General features: G+C 38.7%; 1 protein-coding gene across 4 annotated transcripts; it reads right to left on the bottom strand.

The window, feature by feature from the left end:
* Positions 1-2,968: 2,968 nt before the first annotated feature.
* On the bottom strand, positions 2,969-19,386 carry ccar1 (cell division cycle and apoptosis regulator 1). Of its 4 annotated transcripts, none has more exons than XM_046874340.1 (26): positions 19,061-19,386; positions 17,371-17,544; positions 16,946-17,121; positions 16,638-16,751; positions 15,728-15,760; positions 14,853-15,049; positions 14,648-14,774; positions 14,401-14,514; positions 12,828-13,020; positions 12,581-12,722; positions 11,913-12,068; positions 10,832-11,057; positions 10,626-10,739; positions 9,850-10,016; positions 8,894-9,104; positions 7,725-7,808; positions 7,458-7,646; positions 7,114-7,305; positions 6,648-6,881; positions 6,052-6,187; positions 5,888-5,976; positions 5,651-5,797; positions 5,375-5,498; positions 5,049-5,231; positions 4,050-4,255; positions 2,969-3,950 (listed from the first exon to the last, which is right to left on the bottom strand). In XM_046874340.1, exons 2-26 carry the CDS (start codon positions 17,492-17,494, stop codon positions 3,894-3,896), a joined length of 3,735 nt encoding a protein of 1,244 aa, XP_046730296.1. In that variant the 5' UTR covers positions 17,495-17,544; positions 19,061-19,386; the 3' UTR covers positions 2,969-3,893. The 4 variants fall into 4 exon arrangements, with proteins under 4 accessions (XP_046730296.1, XP_046730305.1, XP_046730315.1 ...); XM_046874349.1 differs by having other exon boundaries at positions 17,383-17,544; XM_046874359.1 differs by lacking the exon at positions 14,401-14,514.
* Positions 19,387-19,745: the final 359 nt, after the last annotated feature.

Here is a 19,745-nt window from a genome sequence, read left to right as displayed (position 1 = left end):
AGTTAGTTAAGATCAAGCAACAATCAAGCAAATATCAAAATTAATTTCAATTCTATAGATCAATCATTTTTTTTCAGCACCCGGCTGCAGGTTTAGTAGATTCCAGGCCAGCAGACACATCGTTAAATATGAAAAGCTTGCAGGGAAAGTCTTGCATCTGTGTGTCTTGTAGACTACACAGAGGCGTGGTGCTCCCTGTGAGAGAAGCCCAGGGGGCAAGCAAAAACAACTGCACAGGTTTCTCACACTGTAACCCTGTATTCCCTGGCCTCAGAGCCAGGAAACTGGATAATTTCCTCAACAACCACACTACTTTCATCGGTCTTGGGGCTGCAGCAAAGCAACACATAAGGAACCTTCAGACACCACGGGGGCCTGAGTTGGCGATAAGAAATGTAACAGTAAAGACGCCCATCAATGTATTACTCATGTATCACTGACCAAACAGTAACAAATGTTACATAAGTTCATGGTTTAGTCACCGTACCCAATCAAACCGTGCAGCACCTCTTCCCTTTTTTTGTTTTTGAGATCGATATTTTAGTCATTTTAGAAATGTATACATCAATAATTGTATATAATTTTTTATATAAAAAGTGCATATATAACAATATAGTTCACATTTTAACACCCTGCCATCATACCATGTAAAGACGTAATATCACATCTCTAGATTACTGTGGGCCAAAAAGAATTATATAAATATATTATAGGTTTAAGTTTGATAATTATTGTTCAGTGTAGGATGGAGTAATTAAAACTACGTAGCTACAACCAGCCCTTAAAACCAGAAACACAACAATCCAGTATCCCAAACATTGTTTAGTTTATTTAGCATTTCCAAACAGAGTCAGAGGGAATAAGGTCATCTTGTGACACACTGTGAGCAATGCTTCTAATTTTGCCCCATTGATCTTTGGATATGTTGCATTATTTTTATCATTTTAGTTTTAATGCTAATGCATATTATTGATCATGTTTTGAGCACATAAAGAAAAATAGAAGAAATGAGCTTGGTCAGACCCAACCTAGTAAGTTTGTGTTTCTAAAGGGCTCATTTCACTCATATTCAAATATCTTAACTAGTCTATTCCTGTGTGGCTCTGTGCTTAATAAAAAAAAAAAGTACTCTTTGTACTATAACCTAGCTGGCAAGCACATGGATAACCTCAAGATGTTATGAAAAGCCATCAAGATGGGCCACTGTGGTGTGTCTGGGGACGACGGCTCAGCTTTGTTGTGGTAATTACAACAATGACATGGAATAATCATTTCGGGGGGGTGGCTGAACATGGTGAGGTGCTTGATATAAGACAGCAAAGCAAGGTGTGAACAAAAGGGGTGGAGGGAAAGGCGTCCAGGGCAGACGAAGGTCTGACACAGATCAGTGGTCCAGTTGTAGACAAAAGAGTCTTGTTTACTTCTATTGCCAGAATCAAACAATAGTGTTAAAGAAACAAAAGAAATGGAAAAAAATGTTTTGTTACTTTAGAAAAATATTGGTGAATAAGGCCATTTAAAATTATAGAAACGTTGACTTTGTTTACCATGTTCGTGGTACCAGTATTTACTTTCAGAAAGCTACACAGTAAATCTACAGGCTTCTCCATGTACACGTCCCTGTTCCACGAATTGTCTGGCATAGCGATCTAATCTCTTTTCCCACCCTAAAACTGGCCCAACAGAGACACCCAAGCTCTCTATTCACAAAAAAAAGGAGTGGGGGAAAAGAAACCACCATGCTTGTGTTAAATGAATCAATTGTGCAGTGGCTCTTTAATGTACGACTCCTATCCAGACTTGAGAGGCTGAGAGAAGGTGGAGGCACAAAAGCCCTCTGTCTCTGATGGTGTGTGTGCTTACCTGCAAACGCTCCAATTTCACAACACTCCGCCTGCCTCTGCTGCAGCTGGACTGCAGAGTGAGATTGTGCCAGAGATCAGTGGAGCAGTTTTGATGTCCTATTATGGTTTTCATAACAAAAAACTGTCCAACATCAAGTATTACAGTATTTGAGTTTCATATTACTTCTATTGGTTTTTGCAGTCACAGAGGGCCCGAGTAGAAAAGGAGGTAGACCAGATATTCTAAGCATTTCCGAACACCTGGAAATGGTTGGCTAAATTTCAATCAACTGTGAAAGGCAGTGGGAATATACAGTACCACCATAACCAGCTGTACAGTGTTCATGAACTTTGCATGCTTCCTGCAGCAATGTAGAATACCAGACTGTGAAGTGATCGAGTATTGTGCTGTTCCAATTCACTGCAGGAAGCTGAGGCACAATTTTGACATGTTAGAGCTATTAAAATGGCAGCAATATCAAACGTGAAATACGCTTTCTGGATAAGAAAAATACAATTACCTTAGTTTTCATATAAAATTAAGAGCACCCAAGAATGCACATGCACTCAAGGAAGTAAAAATTCTCCTCCTTTGTTTCCCAGTAAAGTCAGTTCTCTGCTCTGGAATGTAACTCAAGAAAACAGTCACATCCCAACAGTTTCCTCTGTCTGACACACAAAGACTTGGGGGGGAATATCATTAACAAAGAGGCTCATGAATGACAATAGACATGGTTCTTATTTTAAAATAACAATGGAGCTTTTGTATCTGAAATTAGGAATTAAAATACACCCCAGGTTGTATGCAGTGATGACTGCCCTATTTTTTTTTGAATTTTCTATTTGAAAATCAGCCCTATACTTTGGGATGGGAGAACTTTGAACAAGACCCAAATAACAGCCACATATATATTACATGTGGTGTTCCCGGAAAATTCTGGATTTGTTTCAACGAAAAAACATTTAGTAAACAGCACACCACTGTGCAGGAACAGGACACTAGTGCCTTTACTTCAAACTGCATACTGTCACATACAGAAGCTTGCAATTTGTCCAACGTTGCCCTCTTGAGGACAAACCTGGTAAACGTGTAATTCCACAGCAGAAAACTGTAATGCGTAATAAAATGTTAAAATTAACCATTTTATTTTATTTTATTTTATTTATTTTTTTACACAGAACAACCATGATAGTACATCTGGATTAGAAAAATAATACGCACTTGGTTGCTTTGGGCTCATTGGTACTAGGTTTGGCTGTTTTTTAGCTTCAAAAGAACATAACTGACCAGGGGAAAATTTTTTAAATGTCACATTCACACAAACTACAATTCTGGTATGATCTGCAAAGTACTTAGAATTCTTGTGTACAGAAAGAGTCAAATTTATTATAATAACCACTAAATAAAAAAAAAAAAAAAACATAGCTTGGCTTTTTGTGCCAGATTTACCCTTTGAAATGACCACAAAAAAAAACATGCACACAGCGCCATCCTCAGATCATCACAGATTAAGCAAATATGCATGCGTCAGCATGGATGCGTACCAACAAACAGGATAGCAGCAATTTAGCGAAGTGATGGCAAAGATTTTACACAAAAAATTATGCTCTGTGGCATCAAAAAAAAAAAAAATTCTACCCTGAGCCTGGTTCGGCATCGATACCCAATTCTACCCAGGAACTGATGTCAAATAAACCTTTTCTTCTGTTCTAAATACTCTGTACACATAAATATCATTATTGCTAATTAAACTTCAATAAAGCAAATCATACTAACAGGTATACTGATAGAACAATAGAAAAGATCACCAGCAACTGGGGAAAAACATTTCAAGAGAATTCTGAAAATGACAACATATTAGAACAAGAATTAAATATTACAAATTAACTACATAAGCCATTATGTAGTGGGGGTAGGGGAGGGGGGCTATGAGGAGAAAACTACATTAGCATTACCTTTAAAATTTGTACAAAAAACTCAACAACTCAAGTTTAGTGCCTATTTACAGGTTTAAACATGTTAATAGATCCCACACGTGCAAAAGTAGTTCAGTCATCTGAGCCATTAGTTTGAGTTTTCTGGTCACCATCTTCAGGATGATCATCCTACATGTGACAGACAAAACAATCATGTACACGGAATATTATACTTTTTTTTCTTTCAAAAGTACATCACAATCAGAGTTTCAGAAAGTTTGTACATACGTTAGGTAAGACGCTTTTCAGGTCCTTCATTACTGTGTTCAGACTCAGCAAAGTGCTGCGAAGCTGCTGCTGGTAGCTGCTCTTTCGCTGTTCACACGATCTCAGGTTCTTTTCTGTCTCTCTCAGGCTGGATTTCACCTGCTCCAATTCTCTCATCAGACTGCGGTTATTCGACTCGATTTCTGAGGTGCGTTTTGCATCTTCCTCTGCAAAAAAAAAAAAAAGAAAGAAAGTGTACTAACTCTATATTAAGGCCTATGTTTTATGAATGGAATGTTTAACAAGCACATATCAGTATTATAGTCGTGTCCACATTTTGGCTAAATAGTGCAAGTAATGTGAGCAAATAGCAAAAAGTGCTTGACAAAAGTTTTGGTGGTTTGATGAATCGTTGTCAAAGTGCAAAGGACAATCATTCACAAAAACCTGTGTGGCTCAGAACAGCAAAGAACTGACCAGACCATAAAAATGCAATTACACTTGTAAAACATTGACCAACATGGTAGTCAGGGAAACGAAGGTTACACAAGCTACAATGTACCTCCCTAAAACCTCATTGTGTAGAAAGAGAGGTGCCAAAAAAAACCCTTTTTTTCTTTAATTCTATTTGTGTGAAATGTATAAGATGGCAAAAGGTTTAACCATGTATACATAAATATAAATTAAAATGAGACAATAAATAAAAGAAATCTGAAATATTTTTCGAAACATATTTTAGGTTAATCTTACTTCAATTTATAATCTTTTAAATAAACTAAACACAAATATTGATCATCATATATCCTATATTTGTAAACAAATAGAAGTCGATGGCATCGGCATTGATATCCACAGCTGCATGTACACTACTTCGGATAAAATCTGAAAACTGCTTAAATCGGTGTAAAAATCGCAGTGTGCACCTGGCTAATCTAATCAGGCAGGTTACAATGAAAATTTCATATAAAACAATCCAGTCTGGTGCTGTCGTGCCGATGTGACCGTGAATAAATGTTTTACCCATTTTAGTGTCCTGCTGCATGAGTTTCAGTTCAATCTCCTCCCTGGCTTTCTCACTCTTGTCCAGTTTCTGCAGCATGCTGCCCACATCTACCAGAGCACCATTATAAACAATAAGGCTGCCGGAGTCATTGTCCTCCGTCTCACGCTTTTCCTTCTGACTGGGCAGAAAAGGTCTGTTACCTGTAAGCCAAATCAGCAAAACACGGTTAATGACCAATGATGACTTTTAAATTTTTCAGAAATCCAGAAAATAAACAGCTGATCAGGTATGACCATGTTTATTAGTTGTTTTTTCTCAAAGTTATAGTATTAATATTATTTACCCAAAGAGTTCTCGAGCTGAAAATCAGCAGTCCAGACTGGGCTGGGCTCATCTTTGGCTCGGTCAGTTAACTTTCGGTAGTAGCAGCACTCCTTTACCAGTGGTTTACTTAACAGCTTCTTTACCTACAAAGAATTATCTTTCGATTAACATGACCGCTAAACCAAACACATCTTATAAGTTAATAAGACAAATGATGAGCTCTGGTCAAATAGCCTTCAAATATTAATCACACAGGGACAAAAGTTTAAAACCCATTCTTTATAAAATGTAATACCTGAGCTCTGGAGAGATGCAAGCCCAGTGTGTACATAATTTCCTCCATGTCCTTCTCCTGTAGGTAGCCACAGTGGCTTTGGTCAAAGTACACAAAAGCCATTAGGAGATCTTTGTCATATGTGATCATCAGCTTCTTTTTGTCATCCTAAAGAACAGCATACACATTTAATCACGGAGTTGAAATGGCAGGAAACAAAAGTTTGTTAAGGACGATATGGAACCACGGAAAGCTCACTTTATCTTTAGATGATCTATCTCTTGATTTTCTATCATCGCGGCGGTCATCCCTTCTATCTCTCCCGCTGGAATCATCATCATCTTTATCTGCGCATTACAACACTTATGTTTAATCTTTGTATTACATTAAAACTCACCTCTTGACAAGTTTTCAAAACATACCTTCATCGTCATATTCGTCAGCATCCTCGGCTTCCATTGGATCATACTCGTCAGCATTGTTATTGCTGCTTGCATCTTCATTATCGTCGTCATCTTTAGATTCTTCTTTCTTCAGAGTCCTCTCCCTGTCCTCATCCTGTTAAACACACAAACAGGAATATGTGTTTTTAGGGTTTTGTAAATAAAAACAAACAAGGCCCATGTTCTCACTGGAGAGCTATTTGGATTCAGTGTTGAATGAAGTAAGAACATTTTAATGATTCCTAGCCACCTAGCCTGAATTCAGCTGTTGGGGTTTTATTTATTTACACCAGAACATGACTAGGTCAGATTTTAACTGAGATAAAAATTTACTTAAAAGCATCATTTATGTAATTTAACAAATTTTTAGTTCCTATGCTGACAAAAGCACACTACCAAAGTGAATCAAAATGTCAATCTTATCAATGATTGCTGATAAAATTATTTATTCATGTTACTATATTTATTATTTTTGTTAGGATTTTAACGATACTGACTTGTTGACTACCAGTCTAGTTGGCAACCTTTTGTTTTTTATTACCAGGTTTGAGATGGAAGGTGTAACATCTGCTCACCCTTTTCTTATCTTCCTCCTCTCTTGGTCTTTTTGAGACTGGCTCAGTATTCTCATCATCCTTGTCCTTCTTTGCATCCCTCCTGTCTATCTCTTTTCTCTCTGCATCTTTCCTTGCCTTATCTTTCTTTTCTTTTTTTTCCTCCTTACTCGGAAGGGCAGCAAGAGCTCTGTAGATCCTGTAGCCAAAATCTCGTTGAAGCATTTCATTGAAAAGTTCAGCAAACAATGAGACCTGAACAAAATAAGAATAAAACATTGAAGATTTATTTCTAGTTAAATATTAATTAGCATATAATACAAAATATAATAAATAAATACTGCACCACTCAAAAAGCAGAGGCAAAATATGCAAACTGTGAGATGTTTTACATAAAAATAATTGCTCTTGCAATCAATCTTTATCTATTTAAAAGTACAATACTTAATAAATTACACCAACACTGTTAAAAAGCAGATTTCCTTACCTCAAAGGAGTGCTCTTTATTATCCTCTAGCCTGTAGTCCAACAGCACACTCAGAGACATGATGCTGCAGTCAAATTTGCCATTCTTGGCTGCCCAGTTGGGGTGAACAATGATTGTGGGCTCTTCTGGGAGAACGTAACGCCTTTCCCTACGCTGCCTCTCCAACTCCTCTTGTCGCTTACGCTCTTCTTCCTAGAAAAAATCACACAAACGTCACCTGACTAATCTGACAAATAAACAGTCAACTGACTTCCTTCTATATGGTTTAAATCTTATCGTATCCACTCACAATTTACTTCAATTATAAAGAATAGCAGTAAAATCTATTTTCTGTGAACTTTCACCTCACGATCTTCCTCTGTTCTGCAAGACTCCTCCTCCTCCACACTGACAGGTTCAACCTTCTCAGGCTCTTTGGACTCCTCCACTTGCTCCTCCACCTTCAGCTGCTTAGTGAGTCGAGCTATCAACTGGGACTTCAATCCTTTGGAGCTCAGCGATCGGTTCTCCAGTTCCTTGCGCAGATCGTTCACCTGAACACAAACGTACACATACAGATGAAGCAGGTGCTCCGCAGAGAACAGGGCCAAAATGATTAACCGACAATTTACCTTCATGGACTTCGGATCGAGCTTAGACCAGTGAGTTGGGATAGTAAGTTCTTTTGAATCATCTTCATCTTTCTCCTCTTCCTCCTACACCAGTAAAAAAAAACAGATGAACAGAAAGTCAAACAGTAACTCTAAAATGGTTTTCATTTTTGAAATAAAAAGTCTGTGCAAGAAGCAAGGTCAAAACAGTCTTTCATTTTCTCCTCCAACTGAGGTCTTGATTTTGGGAAAAAAAAAAACCAAACAAACAAAAAAAATTAAAAACCAAATGTGTCAACTTCTAGTATACATGGGAGCTCTCTAGCTTTTATAACCGATCCAAACCCCACTCATCGGCCAATCAATGCCAGTTCTGTGGAATACAAAAAGATAATCAATGACAGTGGGTCCAGAAATGTGACAGATGCACTCAGAGATGGTCTCCAACTCAGGGTGAGTAAAGAATGCCCTATAACTATTTTACAGCTTAATCTTCAATGTTTCTCTTTCCTTATTATTAACATTTACTCATACAGGACTGTCCTTGATCAACCAACCTCCCTGGAGAAATCAAGTCCACAAATCTGGGTACAGTCCAATCCAGAAATATATATAAAAAAAAAAAATGAGGACAGACAAGAAAGAAAACCTAAGGAATTTTTGGAGTCCATCAGATATTGATTTGAAATATAAAATTACTTATAACAGAAAACAGTCTAAAACACACGTTTTACAACTGGCTCTCCAGATTCCAGCATGCCATTTCTATGAGGTAAATCATTTCCAAATAAAATAATATCCACATCTCACAAGCAAACTGTGGAATTTAAATCTTACGTATATTTGACACCACAAATTTTTTTTTACGATTTTTCAGTCAATTCGTGAATAGGCAGAGCTTGAATCTGTTTTACCAGTTGAAGCAATCTCAAAGTATGTCCTAATCTGTTCCGCTGTGTGTGACTGCAGGCTGGGTAGGGTGGGGAGTGGTGGCGAGGGCAGTGCTGGGAGAGCAAGTAGAGGAAAGCAGGAGGGGATTGGAATTGAGGAAAAAGAATGGACACACAGGGACAGTAAAAAGGGGCTTTTGTATTATGACTGAGTTTGTTTTTGTGTATTTGAGTGTTTGTCTGTCTATTCCTGTGCCTGTGAGAAGCGGAAATGAGAAGAGAAGGATTAGCATTCAGTGCCTGTTCTCCATCAGCCTCCTTCCGTTCAGCCAAGAGTTTCTCTGCCAGCTGCTCCTTGAGTCCACGGGACAGTCCTTCCCACTCTGAGCGGGTAGGAAGACAATGCCATACATCCGGGAGAAATAAAACCACTGTCTCCACATGTGCGGGAACTGTCCGCCCTTTGTGAGTCTCCTCAGGGCGGTGATAGCGAATCTCTGCAAAACGATACCTGTCGCAAAGGAAGAAGTGCATTGGAAAGAAACATTCTGTCAGACATCACAAGGCCTAACCCCAATACACTTCCATCAACACACAAACACACACTGCTCCAATCCCACAGCCCCACTTTGTGGTAAATGACCCCAGAATAAGTCGTCAGATCTCCACAGTAGGTTCTCACGATGAACAGCAGCCATGTATTGGGAAAATTGACAGACAGAATAAATGAAAACAAACAACATATCTGACATTTTCACCTGCCCTCCTGCCAGACCCCTCCCCATAGAAACAGAGTCTGAACTGGATGCTTGTGAGGGGTAGCTCATAAACCACAAGGTTGTGAGAGGAAGACATATTTAAAGACACAGTGAAAGCAAGTTAAATATATAAGATATTTAACAGGTCAAATGTCATAGAACAGAATGTAATGGTGGCGACTCCTCCTCTGGCTCTGCTTTTCTAGCAACAGATTAAGAGCATTCAACCACATAGAGGCATGACTGTTACACACATTAGCAAAAAAAGGACACTGCAAAGTAAAGATAATTGAGCAAAAAAAAAAAAAAAATAATTTTTACAGTTAAGTAAACAAATAAGCCCCTGACATGTCAGAGTTTTGTCAAAACCATGCAGTGAGTCACAAACTGCTGATGGTTTTAATTAGCGTTTTTAGCACTGCTGAGCACTAAAACTGACAAAAGCACATGTAAAAATGAGACAAAATGTGAAAAATTTTGGAAGAGAGTTGTACTTACCACTGGGTACACAAACTCAGATCAATTCCTGTCAGAGCCTTACAACAACGTATTGCTGTTTTTATAAGGACTGAGGCGTCGTTCTCTGGATCGGTTCCATCAAGGGATGGAGACCAGTGGCCGCCAATCGCCATGGCCTCATCTTTACCCCTCATCCCAACCAAGAACTGAAAAGAAACAAATCATGTGCTATAGAATTTAGAGTTCTGAATAGGTAATAAAGCATTAGCATCAGACCAGACAGGGGCATCTGTTAATCCAATTATCACTAAAGGTTACTGACACAAACAAAAATAGTTATTTACTAGTGATTCCCTCGATATAAATAAACTTACAAAATAATTATATGAATTAAATTGAGTAATCAATTAAACTGAAACAAATTAAATTGATCAAATACAATTAAATACATGGAAAATTGTAATTAAATAGTTTACATTGGTTAGACCCCATTTGGTTATTAAAGGTGTGTACCGTATTTTCCAGACTATAAGCCGCTACTTTTTCCCACCCTTTGAACCACGGCTTAAACAACGAAGCGGCTAATATATGGATTATATCCTGGGTTTTTCCCGGTTTCACAAGCTTTAAATAAATTTTTGAGCTAAACATAAAACGCAAAAGAATCCACATTATTAGACTGTGAAAAATACGTCGTATAAACGGTGGCTATGACAGGAAGTGGCGGCAATTTTGGTTTTCGGTTTTCGCGTAGTACAGAATGTGTTTGCGGGCCGGATCAAGTAGTGACAGAGATGACTTCACTCTGGCTTTACCTTAATTAGGCGGGCTGGGTGCTGGAAAGAGTCCCTCAGCTCTTGTGGATCATCAGCCAAGGCACAAGACTTGTGATATAGTTCATCAAGACTGGGGTTTGCAAGCAGCATCACCTACACCACAAGCAGCATTTTTAGATGACATTTAAGCACCCGAAGGAATTCTATTGATATTTGTATTATTTTTAATAAGTTCTTCCTAATACTTTAGCACTGTAGGTATGATTGGCATCAGGAGGGTCCAGTACAGCTGTGTTCTTCACTAAAGAGTCCACTTCTTTGTGCATGATATGGAAGTTGCAGTAGTTTCCAAAGGTAAATGGTCGTGATAAGGGGAAGGCATCCACCCAGGTGAATACAGCATCAAAGAAGTCACTTGGGATATAAAGACTTTGATACCGCCGTCTTAGCTCCATCATGTCACAATTAAATCTGTAGAGTGTACACAAACACACACACCATTGTAATATACAGCAATAGGGCTGAAACGATTCCTCGAGTAACTCAAATACAAAGAAGCATCAGGGCAAATTCCATTCCATTTAACTACCCACAAAGTACTGTGTTTCCCCACGAACCATAATTATTGATGCACCACCTGTTAAATTCCAGACCGCTTTGTGGTTTCATTTATAAACCAGAGGCAAGAAGGGAAATTGGCGACACACTTTGCGTGGAAATGGCGAACGCACTTTTCCGGCCCTGTTTTTATGCAAACACCACTTTTCACGCAAAGTTTGTGCGCGCCATCTGTGTCACCAATTCCGCGTGTACGCAGGAGTTTACTTACAGGTGCACACTGTCTCCTATCAAATTTGTTTATTTGTAAAATCACAACCTTTGAAAAAACACGCGTACACCACTTTCCACGAAAAGGTTTGTTTATAAATGCGACCCCTGGACCAGTAAACACATTTTATTGCTGTAGTTTGCCTGGAGCCTCACTTTCGATTTTCATTGTATAAACCGTCACTGACATCTGTACACATAAATTAAACTTGAGAGGAAACAGTGAGGGGCCAAAGAACAAAGTTTACAACGCTTGGGATAATAAAAAAATAAAAATAAATTAAGAAAAAACACACACACAATACAGTGCATTTATCTTTATTTTAATTAACTTGAAATAAATGTTTATATATATTTCTTTTTTTATATATTTGTATTTCGATGTAATATGGCAATTAAATGCACTAAACTAAAATAATCGATAGCTGCAGCCCTATACAGTAATATTTAACATGCTAAATTACTGATAAACAGTAAATCATTAAGCACAAGGCTTACCCGTCCAGGGAGAACTTTGAGAACTGTACAGTATATCGAGGTACCACTCTGCGTGGACGTCTAGGAGAACGATCTCTTCGAGGTGACCGGTCCCTTGAGCGCTTGCGTGCTGGAGATCGCTCTCTGGATCGCCTCCGTTCTCTGTCTCTCTCCCGACTGAATGCAAAAATTCATCAAATGACATGCACAGGAACTTAGACAGTAACCCATAATCTCTAAGGATACAACACTGAGCCAGAAAATAATCATACACATACATATATACACACACACACACACACACACACACACACACACACACACGCTATCTTACAAAAGTGAGTACACCCCTAACATTTTAGCAACCATTTTAGTATATCTTCTCAAGGGACTTTACTACGGAAATGAAACTTGTGTCTAGAGTATTTAGAGTGTATACATAAATATAACATATATACATATACATAACACGAGGACAAAATATTCTTGTAAAAGTTTTTTTTTTATGGGTTTTTTTTTATTGTTTGTTTTGTTAAATCCGAGTAAAGACTGGACGTTGTGAATAAATGTGTGGTGTTCAATGTTTTAATTTTGCCTCTTTTATACACAAACATCTATCCATCTATCTATGAGCATCAAGAGTGCCATTATTAAATTATTTTTTAATAAACAAACAAACAAACATTGACCTTCTGTCTTCTTTCCTCAGAATGAGTTCAGGTCGGTCACTGCGGCTGGGAAAGCGAGGAGAGGGGTCTATGCGTCTCACAGGTTGAGGCTGGGGCATCATCCGCACCGGAGGCTGAAGTAAACCACCTGAAAAGACTGAATCTACAAAACAAGCAACAGCTAAAACAAAAGTATAAAGGTGGTAATATCATCTCTCATTTTCTACAAATTCAGAATGTTTTGGGAAGCAGCATTATATTTCCCTACCTTTTGGAGGGGGCTGAGGAAGAAGAGGCTGGGGAGGATTCTGGAGCAATGGAGCAAGAGAGGCTGCTGAAAGCTGCGCCTGAAGCAACGATGGAGGGGGACCCTGTGCTTGCACACTGAATGTGGTGGGAGGAGGTAGAGATTGAATCATGGAAGGGCCTGGCTTCATCATGTTGGGAGCAGGAGGCTGGTTCTGAAACATGCAGGACACATAAGTTAGAACGTATCTGCAGCAGAAGATTATAGCAACCAGTTTGGAGCTAGCCTGCTAGAATTGGTGCATTCCATGTATAGGGCTAGGTTATATATTTTCTAATGCAAATTTGCAAACTGTTTCACATCCAGAACATGAATTTGGGTGACCCATTATGGAGATTATGACCTGAGGGAAAGGTTTGTTAAAACACAAAGAACCTTATGGTAAGAAGAAACAAAGAACACATGTTTCTTATAAATTAAAGAAGAATTAGTAAAATAATTATTTATTACTTTTGGCCATTGCTTAAAAACCAGAAATCATTGACTGTGATAAAATATGAGCATGCAGCAATTAATGATCATTCAGGAAATTAAACCCTAAAAAGAAAACTCCTAGTAAAGTATCTAGATTGTCTCCTGGGAAAAACTAAACAAAAAGAGATAATGTTGGACTGGTTAGAATTAGGAAATGCAGATGCAACCTGAATGTTACACTTCAAAGTACACAGTTAGTTAGACAGAACAATACAGACATCAGCTAGGCTTGTTTTATCATGCATTTTATTACTATTAAATCTATTAAACTATTATCTGAAAAGCTCAATGACTGCTCAAAGGTCTGGTTTCCAAACACTGTTTAGCCAAAGACCAACTACAAGTAGTGAGAAAACAGAGTATTAAACACTGACATTAACACACAAGCATAAAGCTGTAAACCAGAGCAAAAGCAGTTAAATTTTAGCCACAGCTCATCTTTGGCTGAAAAAAAGTGTAGCAAAGAACTTCGACTACACCTGTGCTACAAGAAGAAAGAAGCAGTATTTCAGTTCATTCATGCCATGAAAGAATTTTGGTCATTAAACAACAAAACTGCTGTTTTTTCAACATATCTGCCTTAGAAGCTCAGGCAATGCACACAACAAAATAAATATATTTAGCAGTGCTGTTGTCATGTCATCATAGCAAGCACCTGCCAAAAACAATTTAACATCTAACAAACGTTAGCTGATGCTTTATCCACCCAAGAAAAACTGGACATGAAGCAAGAATAAAATCTGCTCTTGTTACAAGGTAAAAGTTTGGTTTGTTTACCTGGTACTTTGATGTAGCATCAGTCAAATTAATTGCATTGTGGAAGAAAAACAAATTTAAAAAATGCTCTTCTGAGATTAGCTCGTGAATATTTTTCCACTAGAAAGGGTACCATTCCCCAATCTCACATAAAACAGTCTATACAGTCTTTATATTACATTTAATAATGGACTGCAGAAATGGCAAAAGAAAAACATAAGAAGTGCCAATGGATCCAACATGACATGAATGCACTATTCAGGGAAAGAAGATAAAATGGAACACATTAAAAGACAAATGTTACATTTGGTCTTGAATCCACCGCTGTGTGCATGTCAGTGTAGCGTTGAACTCCGGCGTCAGAGTAAAAGCTGGACAACTGTGGGGAAACTTGAGGTAAGGGCTGGGCCGCCTGGTGCTATATGGAAATTAAAAGCACAGCAATCAAGATCACTGAAAATACATCTATAGAAAGTTATAAAGAACCAGTTATTTTGTTGGGTATTTACATATTGGGTGGAGGATCAATCTGACAAATTGGTTTTACTCACCGTTTGGTTGGGTAACTGAGGTAAAGTCTGTATGCGTTGGGCGTTCCATTTGAAGGGCATGTTGGGATTATAGACAGCCTCAACCAGAACACGGTCACCCACTTGGGGTGTTTTTCCCTTTACAGCACTAGACACCACACACTTGAATAAATATCTTATTTAAAATACATCAAAACAAAAACACAATTGCACTATCAATTCTTACCTAAGCTGAAAGAACACATCTTCATCCACAAACCCAAATGTATCGTGCAGCTTGTTGACAACCCCAGTAAAGACACGCTGTTTTTGGGGCTGAGTCTGCTGCTGATGGCTGGAGCGGGGCGTCGGGTACGATACCGTGATCTGTGCTGTCTGTTGTGGGTTCGACAAACTCATGCTGGTCTGCAAAGCGACAGGGGGCTGGAGAACACAAAGAAGTTTTAGTTTTGGAAGTAATGTGGAACAACTACCATACTAATAATAATTAAGGGGAGGTAATGATTGGATTTAACAGGTCCAAAGTTTACAAAGGAAAAAATCCACACCATTACAACCTCACTGCCAGCTTGCAGGGTTTTATCCATGGACTCATGCCAATGTGGCCATAGTTTGCCCTTTCCTTTGTGTGAATCAGTAAAAAGTAGAGATTCATCAGACCAGAAGCATGTTTTACAGTCTTTGGCTGTTCCCTTTTAGGAGTTTAGGGAGTATGTGCCCACTGCAGGCTTTACTTTCTTTTAACCACTGACAGAAGTTGAACCCGACATGGTCTCTGCTGTTGTAACCCATCTACCAAGTTTTAACTTGCATGCTGAGATGCTTTTCTGCTCACCAAAATTGTACAAAAGTGGTTATCTGAATTACTGTAGCTTTTCTGTCAGCTCGAACCAGTCTGGCCATTCTTGAACGACCTCTCTCAGCCAGGTGTTCCACAGAACTGCTGCTCAGTAAATGTTTTCTTTATTGGACTATCCTAAGTTAAACTCTAGAAACTGTTGTATGTGACTATACATGAACATTCAAATGAAGGAAGTAAAGGTGCTCTACTGCAATTTATGTATTTTGTTTATTGAAGCAGCAACTAATAATACAGTTTACCTGTGTAAGCAGAGCAGGTTGAGGCTGTGGAAGCTGTCAACAAAAACAATAAAAAAAAAAAGTAGAAAAATGTAAAAAGCAGCAAGCACAGAACAATTACAAAGTATTAGAAGAAAATGTATGTATGTAGCTTAAAACCAGTCAATGTAAGCTGATTTAATACAGTCTGCTTTATTGCAGCAACAATTTTGACCTGAATAAATACCAAAGAAAATACCAAGATGCACGATGCAGGCTATCTAAGAGGCATGCTACCGGCCCTTGCACATTTATACTTGCCCTTGAGACTCGTCCAAGACATTTATTGCAAAAGCAGTCACTACAAAACACTTCCTGAACATACACTTTATATTCACGCCATTACTTTTTTTTATTTAAACAACTTCTCTATAAAAGGAAAAAAAAGCCCAATTTTTCACAACTCCCATAAGAGCTATGCTGACACATGGTCCTATACAGATCAGATTATTTGAAAAATGTGTATCTGTGTTCCTTTCTTTTAACATTATACAGACATCTGCAGTGTGTCAGCACCAGTTAACAGCAAAAGCTATGCATCTGGATTTCTTTTCTCGCCCTAATTGTGACCAGCTGACAGGCCATCTGCTGGCCTCCATACTGAATGTTTTTGGTGATAAAGGTTTGTGTCCCTGGATCATTTAATGACTTTCTTAAGAAACAATCTTACAGAAATGTCATCTGCACCAAACAATTATAGAGCAGCATTAAGAGTAGAATTTTCCAAATAATGTACCAATGGGATTATTTTGATAAGCCGAAATTAAAAATTCGGTTGATCTGTAGTTAGCAATGATAAATAAATGTTTATTTCGCTAAATGCCATAGGAGTAAAAGGCTAATGAAGTTTGTGCGTGTTGTGTTGTATGAAAAATTGGATGTGCATGAATACCTGATGTGGGACATTGTAGAGTGTCTGTTGAGGAGGTGGTTGTGGTGGGGGAACTTGGGGTGGCTGCTGCTGTTGCTGCTGCTGGTATTGCTGCAGGGCTGAATTGATTTGGGACTAAAATTAAACACATAGCAGAGTCTTGTGTTTATTCACTGCTGCTCTGAGTGGGGTTACAATCAGACCACCTGCAAGAACTCTTTAGTAAGCAAATGTCGCTTGAATAAGAATCATTTGCTATCTGTGGGTGTGCTAGAATTCTTTTAACGTATGGACACAGCAGAGTATTGTGCAACAATACACAATCTTACCTGTTGTAGCGCAGCGGCGGCAGCTGCGGCTGCCTGCTGTTGAAGAGCCGCAGTCTGCTGGGAAATCTGGTAATTGGTGGCGGACTGTGTGTTGAGGGATGCTGCAGCCAAGGCTGACTGCTGGGAGTACATAGAGGGGGAAGCACCTAAAAGAGACGGCTGCTGAACACCTAAAGCTGTAGCAGGATAAATAGCACAAAAAGAGTTATAGCAGCAAACACTGCTGGCACAATTGCACAAGACAGATCCCAGAACAAATAAGCAAACTTTGTTAATAATCTAAAGTACACAGCATTGAACCGTGAACACACCTTTGTTTAAAAAACTTAACATTTAAGCCTCACAATTTTCTTATAGACGATGTAAAGCAATTACCAGTATTAAGAAAAAAAATAAATAAATAGAAGTTATTTTGTACCACTTACTATAATACTCACAGTGTAAACTGTTTAAGTCAATAGACTGTGCAGAATGTCCAGGCTGAGACACAGCAGTCGCAGCAAACTGGGCTGCCCATGGGGGGTTCTTCTGTCCCCCGAACTGAGCCATGGAGGATGGCTTCTGGTGTTGATGTTGATGCACCAGCAGCAAATTATGTCCTGCGAAAACAGCACTCTTATTTATAACCATGATAATAAACAATAAATAAAACAGCGGGCTCTCAGCCTCCTTTATTAGCAATTGCATAAACCATCCAAACACAATCCAATTATACACACATCAGTCTTAAGTAAATGTGCATAATAAATATATAGGCTACATACTGAAGCAAAATATTCTTTATTATTGAACATTAGAGAATCATGGCAACTACAAGCACAACAATAACTGCACAACTTTCACCATATTAAATCCACATCACAGCAGGTTACCCACATAGACACGCGTTTGCGAACACGCATTGCGCATGCACCTCATTGATGTGTGACTTCATGCCATAAAACTATGGCACTTTGGGCCCTCTTGAAATAAAGAGGAATTTTTCAGAGACAAGCGAGCACTCTGTTCAATCTCTGGAGATGTGTTCAACATTGCATTGTATTTCTTTTTATTATTTTTAGGCGCTGTTTCTTAGATGTAATATGGACTTGTGCGAAATCAAATCACAACTAAGGATGTAAGCATGAACAGTCACTGGTCACAGCAAGTTTTAAATTTGTCTCTCCCTGACAACGTCTCATGAACCCCGGTTTAAGAATTATGACAACTAAACATTATTACTTATCTGGTGTTACCATGATAAGATGAGGAATTAGTTTAAAAGCAACAGCTGGTCTTTATAATAATTATAATAATAAATAATAATAAAAATAGCAGAAGTCAGCAATATGAAACCAACCCTTCTAACCAGCCTTGCTTCAACATTGTGTTCTGTGACCATGCTGATGTACCTTAGAATTATGTATTTTATATATATTATAATATATATATATATATATGCATATTATTCCAATTGACATATTGAATACATGCATATGTTTGCATGTATACATTTTTTTATTACTATTATTAAATGATTGACTTTGGTTTAGAAGATCGTGTAGGTGTATCTTTAATGGTGGTACACCAAAACACTGGGTACAGGGTAGTCTGGAAGATATTGCAAGAAATATCGCGATGTACCAGTGCCTGTCCGTATCGTGCAAGACACGAGCGGGGTGGTTCAGCACAGAGCCTTATCCCAGGCATACTGCTGATTTATATACAATTATAAACATATCTTCTGTAAGGACGAACAGAAAATACTTGAAGTTATTTATAAAGCGACTCGATAACACACAATGAGCGACCCTGCAGGTGACCAGTGCTGCGGGAAATGCAGCGTTGTTAGCTAATGTTGTATATTTCCCTATAAAAACAGCCGTATAAACAGGCCATGAGTGTAGCAGATTAGCCAGCTAGCCTGGTCATGTTTCAGCCTATGCTAAGCTAACATGGGTTAAACGAGCTGAGCCGGAGCAGATTGACAAGCCGGATACATATGGGCTACACGCTAAGCGTTTCGGCACCACCAACAACGATTTTTTAAACGGAGGAAAACATCTTAACAAATTCAGAAAACATAACAATATAGAGTTATATATGTTTTTCTAGAAGCAAAGTGTGTCTACTTACACCGTGGATTCGAAATGTCAGGTCAGCGAATCTTGCACCGCCTGCAGCAGGTTAGCACAGAGAGCTAGCGCTAGCCCTGGGCTCGAAGCGCACCGCGCTGCTCTGGGCCACTTTGTGTCTCTAATTGAGGACCAGTCATTAGCATTTCTTAGTTAGCTCAGGGGCTGTTAATGCACATTCATTCACTACGACTGCACCACAAAATGAACCGAAAAATAAAATAATGTCTCCTGTCCAGAATGTTGCGTCTCCTACGCACAAAAATAGCCCTATAGTCTTATTTACCGTAACCGCTGGTTACACAGAGCCACGGAGCTGGTGCGAAGTTTCACTGCGCATGCGCGTCATTATGTGACGTCATGCCACTAAGCCTGGCGCTCTAGAACGTCTTGAAATCATGCTGAAGGGTCCCGAACAATCGAGGAGTCTGCTCAAACTCTGAAGTTTTTTATTTTCAATATCGCCCTCATTCGCATTCATTATAAGACTCAATTTAGTCATAACTAAGGAACGTAGGAACGTGACAGTCATTGGTCACGTTATAAATGTCTAGATAGATAGATTTATTGAAGTACAGGTACTTCTTCTTCTTTCGGCTTCTCTTATTAGGGGTCGCCACAGCGGATCGTCCGTCTCCACACCCCTCTGTCTTCTACATCTGCCTCTTTCAACCCAACTACCTGCA

This window comes from Silurus meridionalis, chromosome 2, assembly GCF_014805685.1.
Source record: "Silurus meridionalis isolate SWU-2019-XX chromosome 2, ASM1480568v1, whole genome shotgun sequence".
NCBI lineage: Eukaryota > Metazoa > Chordata > Actinopteri > Siluriformes > Siluridae > Silurus > Silurus meridionalis.
This window is presented reverse-complemented; position numbering and strand designations above follow the sequence as displayed.